The 9,383-nt window shown below is 45.3% G+C and overlaps 1 protein-coding gene across 1 annotated transcript in view; it reads left to right on the plus strand.

The window, feature by feature from the left end:
- The window catches only part of LOC126548471 (cytochrome P450 4C1-like), a 106,434-nt gene extending 97,416 nt beyond the window's left edge, over positions 1 to 9,018 (plus strand). Inside the window, exons 8-11 of the mRNA XM_050196662.2 lie at positions 1,532 to 1,705; positions 4,738 to 4,804; positions 7,839 to 8,018; positions 8,433 to 9,018. Of these exons, the coding sequence (XP_050052619.1) occupies positions 1,532 to 1,705; positions 4,738 to 4,804; positions 7,839 to 8,018; positions 8,433 to 8,608 (597 nt within the window). The 3' untranslated portion in view covers positions 8,609 to 9,018. The remainder of the gene's footprint in view (positions 1 to 1,531; positions 1,706 to 4,737; positions 4,805 to 7,838; positions 8,019 to 8,432) is intronic.
- Positions 9,019 to 9,383: the final 365 nt, after the last annotated feature.

Consider the following 9,383-nt stretch of genomic DNA (forward strand, 5'->3'; position numbering starts at 1 on the left):
TAAGGTAATTGCAAATAGAATCCGGAACACCTTAGACTTCCGTCAACCAAAGGACCAGGCAGGATTCCGTAAAGGCTACTCAACAATAGATCATATTCACACTATCAATCAGGTGATAGAGAAATGTGCGGAATATAACCAACCATTATATATAGCTTTCATTGATTACGAGAAAGCGTTTGATTCAGTCGAAACCTCAGCAGTCATGGAGGCATTGCGGAATCAGGGTGTAGACGAGCCGTATGTAAAAATACTGAAAGATATCTATAGCGGCTCCACAGCCACTGTACTCCTGCATAAAGAAAGCAACAAAATCCCAATAAAGAAAGGCGTCAGGCAGGGAGATACGATCTCTCCAATGCTATTCACAGCGTGTTTACAGGAGGTATTCAGAGACCTGGATTGGGAAGAATTGGGGATAAGAGTAAATGGAGAATACCTTAGTAACTTGCGCTTCGCTGATGATATTGCCTTGCTTAGTAACTCAGGGGACCAACTGCAATGCATGCTCACTGATCTGGAGAGGCAGAGCAGAAGGGTGGGACTAAAAATGAATCTGCAGAAAACTAAAGTAATGTTTAACAGTCTCGGAAGGGAACAGCAGTTTACGATAGGTAGCGAGGCACTGGAAGTGGTAAGAGAATACATCTACTTAGGACAGGTAGTGACTGCTGATCCAGATCATGAGAGTGAAATAATCAGAAGAATAAGAATGGGCTGGGGTGCGTTTGGCAGGCATTCGCAGATCATGAACAGCAGGTTGCCATTATCCCTCAAGAGAAAAGTGTATAACAGCTGTGTCTTACCAGTACTCACGTACGGGGCAGAAACCTGGAGGCTTACGAAAAGGGTTCTACTTAAATTGAGGACGACGCAACGAGCTATGGAAAGAAAAATGATAGGTGTAACGTTAAGGGATAAGAAAAGAGCAGATTGGGTGAGGGAACAAACGCGCGTTAATGACATCTTAGTTGAAATCAAGAAAAAGAAATGGGCATGGGCAGGACATGTAATGAGGAGGGAAGATAACCGATGGTCATTAAGGGTTACGGACTGGATTCCGAGGGAAGGGAAGCGTAGCAGGGGGCGACAGAAAGTTAGGTGGGCAGATGAGATTAGGAAGTTTGGAGGGTCAACATGGCCACAATTAGTACATGACCGGGGTAGTTGGAGAAGTATGGGAGAGGCCTTTGCCCTGCAGTGGGCGTAATCAGGCTGATGATGATGATGATGATGATGATGATAAGGCTCCTCAGAAAGAAAGAGAGCCTCGCAGTTGAAGGAAAATTTATCCTGATCCGGACATTCGAACCCAGGATCCACGCTTTTCAGGGCGGTCGCTCTACCGCCTGAGTTACCCAGTAAGAGAGCAGATCGCACAGCGAGGGCGAATTCATCGACAACTCGAAGTAGAGGGACACTGAGAAACCCGTATAAGAGTGTATGAGTTTCCCTTGTAGCTTCGTGCTCCTGTCGGGTGGATGGCAATTTTTCCCTTTTATTCACTCTAAATGTTCATTCTCATACGCAGGGACACGACACTACATCTATTGCTATGGCCTGGACGCTGTATCTCTTGGGGCTGCATCCTGAACTTCAAAGGAAAGTCCAGGAAGAATTGGACGCCATATTTATGGACGACATTACCCGGGATGTTACGAGAGACGACGTAGACCGCATGGTGTTCCTCGAGGCATGCTTCAAGGTATAATGCAAGGAGACCTTCATGCCCAACGTCAACAGAAGTGAAAATCCGCAGGAATAATCAGTTCTGTTCGTTGGATGCAGGGTGTGATGTCAAGTCATGAGAAATCCATGAGCAAGAGCACATTGCAGAACTGCAGATATTACCTCTTTGAAGCTACTTTAACGTGCAGTTTATTAGATACAGTAATACGATGTTGCATATTACTCAAAGAACTAAGTTATCGGCAGACTATTTCCCAAGCCTAAGTTAATAAGCCAGCAACAAAATATCTGCTGCATTTCTCACTTCGCACAACTAGCTAAAAGTATGATAACAATTAAACGAGTTGACTGACACCAGCAATATTTTCACATGTGTCACTGTGGCAAAACATCTGTCATCTTCTTTCACATATTCTTCTTTTCCGATGCATAGTTCGGTAATAAAATAGTCAATTAGTGGGATAGTTGATGGGAAATTTTGTGCAAAGGCTAGAGCTAAAGTGGTACAGAAGAAGCAGAGACCACGAACGCCTTTCTTGTTCATGAGCTCTGCTTCCTTTCGGATTAGCGCGATGCGTTTCTTCTGGTTTTTGAGATTTTAAATTTATGATGCATTTATAACACAGACAATTGCGGGCCAGTAGAACTTTTACATGAGGAAGTCCCATGGAAAAATTCTCATCATCAACACCGTTTTCAAACTGCTATAGAATGCAGGGATCAGTTTGTTTCAAGCACACATTTCGCCCACTCCATAGCTGTCAGGACATTTCTTTGATCCCCGACAACCCGGAGTGTTTTGCAATTGTGCTTTTCAAATCCATGCTAGCGTACACGAGACCATGGTTTAAATTTTCGGTAGAGCGCCGACCTTGAGATCAAGAAGTGCGTGTTGGATGTCGTGCTTGACAACTGACACAAATTTAGAATTAGCGGAACACCATAGTGTCGGACCTACTTGGCGATATACAAGGGCAGGAATGGTGTATCTATTGCACCCTTAGAGTGACGGCGCCCTCGGAACAATAGCAGCGAATTTGACGTAACATTAAACGAAGGGGATAGCAAATGTATAGGTACGACACAGCGTAGCGCTGCGGGTCACTCATGGCAATAAAATTGGTCAGGAAGGTTTGTGCAGCAATCAAATTTTCGCAAACCACTGTACAATTTTTAGGCAGCAGGCGAAGTTGTCGGTGTGAAAACAGTTTTGCAGGGCGTCCAAGATTACGGCGTTCCTCTACTGCTTATAACGCACAGCGTGCGGTAATTTCGGAGGCCATCCTTTTGACATTCTGCGAGGCCCTTTGCTGGTCTGCCAGCTGTAGTGGCGCGTGCTTCTCATGAGCTGAAATGCATAGAAAAAGGCTGAGTTCGTTCAAATGCATATTAGAGCCTGAAAATCAGGTATGGTCAAAACCCAATTTCATAACTCATCCGCTATTATAACTTTATCAAAGCAGAGTACGATACGAGACGGCAGGTGCAAGAAACAATCGGTGATGGAATTTTCAGTGTGGTCTGGCCGTCACCTGATCTGGGCATGAACAGCGAGTGCCTCTGGTGGCTCCGGACTGGAAACATACGCTCAAATGCAATCTCTTGCTGATGTTGTCATGTTGTAGTTACATCGCAAAGTCTGCACTATCAAAAGCATGCGTTAACATAGTATAGGGCGCAGTACAATGACACAGGCCGTAAGCTGCAAGTTACTTGCGAAAAATGTACTCTAAACGCCAAATTCGCACGTAGAGCATACAGTGGTACCACATTTTGTCGCAAAATCTCAGGCCCAATGCTTGCTAAGTTTAACGTACGAGATATTTCTAGAATAGTCAAGCTCTACTGAGAAGAAAACCGTTTGCGCAAAAGGTACCTAACGAAGCCGATGATGCCAACAATCTATTATATATTTTAGGGCGTCTGTTTCTCGTATCTTTATGAAGCCTGTCTCTGAACTACGATATTGCACCTAATGAAAGGTAGTTTTCTTAGCATAGTAACATTATGCAGCGCAAGTTTCGACATACATCTATCCGCACAAAAGAACCAAGCACTCGAACCGTGGCAGAGGTTGACACATGCGTGTGTTCCATAGGCCGATTCTGACACTGGGTCTAGGCCGACGCTGCTCTGCCACTTTCGCGCTGGTTAGAGAATTGCGCTCACTTTTGTTTAACAAATTGGTCCTCGTCACTGTCATCACGAGAATTCTTGATTTCAGGAGGGTAACTAATTTTGTTGTGCACCGTGAAATGATCCAGAGGTTGAATTCAATCCATGCAATCATAATTCTTGCTTATGGATATGCGAGATATTTGCTGAAAACTAAAGGCGCTTTCACGAATAATTTTGCCCGCGAATAAAATTGCAGTTAAAGTAGCATTTGGAAGTGGCAGTGTGTTGAGCATGGTAAGTGGTGAAACTTAATTTAAATGCCAAAGACATCCTTGCTCATCAGCGCGGAGTCCGCAAAAAATACCCGCCGCCTCACCCACAACTTGGCGGGGAAGAGGCCGCCGATTGGCGTAAAATACAGACCGGGGTATTCACCCATTTAAATTTGCTAAATTCCATGTATCCCACTCGTTATAGGGCCAACTGTCCTTGGTGCGGTGGCATACCTATCCTAATACATATAACCTGGGAGTGCACTAAGTACCCTCATAGGCCAAATACCAATAACACAATGGAGCAGTGGGAGGCACAGCTCGCCCGCTCCGACCTGGCAGGACAAAAGTCCTTAATTAGCCAGGTCAGGCAGGCGGCAGAGGCCAGTGGGGCCCTGGACTGAGAGGCTCCGACCACCCCTCCTTCAAATCTTTTCCATTTCAATGAAGTTTCTATCCGTGGAATTTTCCCCCCTCTGTCACTTCAACAACTTGCTGGGCGGCAACTCAGTTTTTCGGTGCACGTAGGTTTTTAGCCGTGGCTAAATTACTCCTATGGTTCACTGCAGGTACAAGCACTTCGAGCTCTTAAATGGAGGGGCGTGTAATGTGTACGCAGTAACGAAAATTTCTGTTTCTTTTTTTATTCTGTTTTTAGGAAGCCATGCGCCTCTTTCCTCCAATACCGTTTATAGGAAGGGTCCTCGACGAAAGCATCAAGCTAGGTGAGTTGTCAATGTTCTTTTTTGTTTTAGTTGTTCTCAATACATCTTTTGGTAGATCATGCAGCTGAAAAGCAAGACTAGCGCCATTTGTTGTCCTATATCGTAAGTTGTCATTTGAGAACTACTCAATTTCCCAATATGACAGATCACCTAGCCCGAATTACTACCTTGGTAAAATACATACTGCCAATCATTCCCACTTATTAACCACCACGCCGGCAGAGAATTCCGACACTATAGCACCGTATTCCCTTCAAGTAATATTACTATGCAGCTGTACGGAAAACGAATGCGATGCAGTGCCGCACCGAGAGTAGCTGACCAAATGCACATTTTTTTTTTTCTAATGACAAGATAGACATATTTCCTCACAGTATATAACTCACAAGAACCGAATACTACAAATGACGCAAAAGTAATGTGAGCAGCTGGGGCCGAATTCACAAAGCTTTGCGTTCGTAAGTTGTGTTTTTCATTGGCTGATCACCTTCGCTAATAATATGTCCTACATCGCTATTGGCTGCACGAACGCTTTTAGCGTAAGAACGTTTTCTGAATACGGGCCCTAATTTGCATTAACTTGCGCTATCTAAAGCATTGGGTTTATGATATCCACAGGTGTTTCTGATTTGTGTTCTTTTTTCAAGTGCTTCATTTTATGTAGCCGGGAGAGGCGTGCTCTACCGCGACATGAACGAATTTCAAACAAGCTGCAAGCGTGCTGCCACCATGCCGATTTGAAGGCGAAGTGTTCTTCTTTTTTTTTTTTTGTGCGTTACACAGTTCTCTCGCGAAGTGATAGCGCCCGCTTTTGTGGAGTACCATTCGCGTTCAGAATACCGCGCAGAAATGTTCACCAGCCACCTATGGTGTTGCGCCGCTCAGCGCAAGGTCGAGGGTTGGAACCCGGCCACTGCGGCCGCACTCCTACGGGGACGGAATGCAAAAAAACGCTCCTGTACCGTGTATTGGGTGCATGTTAAAGATTCCCAGTTGGTCAAAATTATTCCGGAGTCCCACTACGGCATGCCTCATAATGAGATCATGGATTCGGCCCGTCAGAAGCAAAAAAAAAAAAAAAAAACACCATTAACGTAATTTTTAAACTTTCACAGCAACACCTTTAATCATTCCAATGAAGAGCGTGTTGATGGCACTGCAACCCACAATTTATTTGATTCCACAGTCAGTAATGTCAAAAGCTCACTGTAGTGATCCGCCGTGGGAGCTGAGTGGCTGTGGCGTTCTGCTGCTGAGCACGCGGTCGCAGGTTCGAATCCGGGCCTCGGCGGACGTGTTAAGCAGTGGCACTGACAGCAAAGACGCCTGCACGCGTAAATATAACCGCAGGCGGTCGAAATTAATACGCAGCCCGCTACTCCGGTGTCTCCTACAGCCCGAGAGAAACTTTGTAACGTTAAACCCTGTAATTCAGTTTTCACCTCCTGCCCGAAACTTATTGTGGGCTCTTCATGATGGTTGCTTTCAAAAAAGGGACGGAGCGACTCGTAGTTTGCCCTTACGTTGCGCTCGCGGCATGGCGTGAATTGGGGCACGGAAAAGAAGTGTCAGCGTGATTTTGCTTTTCATCCTGTAACTTCTGCACGCCACGTGGCCTGCAAAGGTACGAACATCTGTCTTCCAAGCATTTGCTTAAATAGCGACTGCACGAGTCTCTTGCTGTCGCAAGAATCCAGCACACCCCTTCGCCACGCGTGCAGAGTTAACGAGGGCTTGGGCTGGGCAATTTACACGTACGGACGCTCCGCAACCGCAAGGTCTGTCTTCGGGATTACCTGACAATTATGTCTGGGAGCGTAGTTTTACCTGTTGCAGCGCCCACGACCATGAACGTGCGTTGCAGTCTTTGTCGCGCGCTACACTTTGTAATTGGAGACAGGTCCTGGCAGGCCCCTCTAAATTTACTCAAATTAATGTGCTGACTTGCTTTGCGCGTCTTCGTGGGTGGGTGCATGTGTGTTTGTTGCCACACACACCTGAATATCATGTCAAGTGTGTGGCAAGGCCAACCCCTCCTCTTAGATTTATTTAACCGAACACTTTATGTCGCTCCGCTTCTTTAAACGTTCGAGTAGCGGCGTAAACAAGACTACTTAGTTCAAATGCAGTACGCGAAATGACACTGCTGGTTACGGTGTAATAAACAATCAGGTGAGCACTGATTTACATCCTGACAATATATCACAACAAGCTAAAGTTGATGACTGCGCCTTAATTTTTCTCATTATTTTGACGTTAAAATGCCGTCAAATTAACCAACAACAATAAATTTATACCCTTGGAGTCTATCTTCAGAATACGTCGAGCGGAGCATTCGCAAAATGCGCGAAACCGATATTTCTACTATAATTTATACGCCTTGACCCTGTTACTGGTACAGCAAGTTGAAGAAGACTTTCTTCTTCACGCAGCTTGTACTACCTTTCAAAACAAGTATTTGCTGTAGGAAATTTCTAAAAAAATATTTTTTTTTGTTTAATAGTGTTTTATACCGCAACGGCTACAACGGCCAAAGAGCGCCAGTAACAGTGTTTAGTAGTGCGGTAGAATGTTACAAACATGACTGCGGGTATAATGGGTTGCAATGCCTGTGATGTGCTGCGGCGGCTGTAAAGGCCAAGAAATTAAAAACATTAGTCTTGCATTTCTTGAGAGAATTTAGGATGATTATGGAGGATTTGGGGTAGCGTAGGGAAGATGAGTTTAAAAGCGGTAAGATATGTTCTTCAAAAAGTTCACATCATTAAGATAACAGCCGGTCGAGGGAGAATATCGGCTTAGCCGATAGGAAAAATGTAGGGTGCATAGGTAGATTGGCGCGGTAAAGTTCAGAAAAGTATTTTTTTCGCGCAGCTTCCATGTCAGGGTATTGTATAGGAACATGTATGACTGTGAGTTAACTCATCTAAAACGTCCAGAATTAAAGTCTCAATGGCAAACTCCATCCGTGCGCATTCGCTTCTCGTGATCATTAGCATTTATAATTATTGCTTTTGTTTTGTTTTACTTTCAGACGGCGTAGTGATTCCTAAAGGTACCACTGTCTTTATCAACATATTCGGCCTACACAGAAACAGCAACCACTTCGAAAAGCCCGAAGAGTTCATACCTGCCAGATTCTTGGATGGAGCTGACAAGAAGCGACATCCTTTCGCATTCATACCTTTTTCAGCTGGTGCGAAGAATTGCATCGGTAAGATTGGGACCTCACTGCACCCACTGATTGGGGGGGGGGGGGTTAGCACACTTCACAACTTAGCACAACGTTTTAGCACACTGTCATCTATTTGTGCACTTGCACGCACAAGTAAATCAATGATCCAGCGAAGAATTAGGTGAAAATATCACGTAGAGCAATCGCATAGCTTCATTTCGCATAAATGTGTGTTACAGAGATTACGAAGTGGAAATTTCAGCGACATTTCAAACAAAGCGATCATAACGGCTAAAGCTTACTCATATTTTGTCACTGGGTCAATTATTTTCTTCACACCACCGTATTATCCACCAGAATTATATAGGCATTCACCAGAATTGAATTCCGTGCCCTTAATTATGCCATATACGCCACACATCATGAATGATATCCGCTTGCATCTGCCTGCAGGTCAACGCTTCGCGTATCGCCAAGGCAAAGTCGTCCTGGCGAAGGTACTGCTTCGCTACACGTTCAAAGCCAGTTGGCCCCTGGACCGGCTCAAAGTGAGCACCGAAATGGTGACCAAGGTCAAGGGAGGACTCCGCGTCTGGGTTCGTCGCAGGAAGCCCGGCCAGTACGCATGAACCGACGAGATATTTGCCGGCATGTGTGTTTGCGTGCTTTCCGAACGTGTGCCAGTGACTGCTTGTGTGCGAGCGCGTGAAGCAAGAGGACGTGCTTACACGTGGGCTACCACGCCACGCGCAGTCTCGCTTGGGAGACACAGCCGAGTGCCGGCGCGGCCGCAGGCGGGCAAGACGACGACTGGGGAACGCTAAGTGCGCCTCTCGCACAGATAAGAAGAGTTGCACTGATTAGCCGTGCGCACGCTGCGTTTTACCGCAGGGAGCGACGCGATGTAACTACCGGACAGCAACGTTGGCCTGCGTCACCTAGAGTGGCAATTACTAGGTTGAGCGTTCAACGGATTGCCAGAGACAATCTAATGAAAAGTCGAGGCCAACTTTGGAAATAATACACATGTTGTTTTGGAATTTCCCTTCATTGTTTGTCTGTTCTGTATTTTCCTACACTGTGTTTATACCTGCTGTGGAACCACAATGAGAGAAGTTATGAGACAGGCGTGGTTGTACTACTAATCTGTCAGTACTGTCATGCGTCCACAATAATGGTTTGTGAAACCTACTAAATGTTAGAGAATTTCAGTGTCCTTTCATTTGACGAAAATTTCCCCCTATAATGTAGACACTGATAGTAATTTTGTTTCTTAGGAACAAGCCAGCTAATTTCTACAACACCGCGCACGCTTCATTTCTCCCTTATGTTATTTTTGACCTTCGTCGTGCAAGCTGAAAGCGCATGATTGCAGATGAGACGCAAGCAGATAAGGAAGCCAAC

Source organism: Dermacentor andersoni, chromosome 1, assembly GCF_023375885.2.
Source record: "Dermacentor andersoni chromosome 1, qqDerAnde1_hic_scaffold, whole genome shotgun sequence".
Taxonomy (NCBI): Eukaryota; Metazoa; Arthropoda; class Arachnida; order Ixodida; family Ixodidae; genus Dermacentor; species Dermacentor andersoni.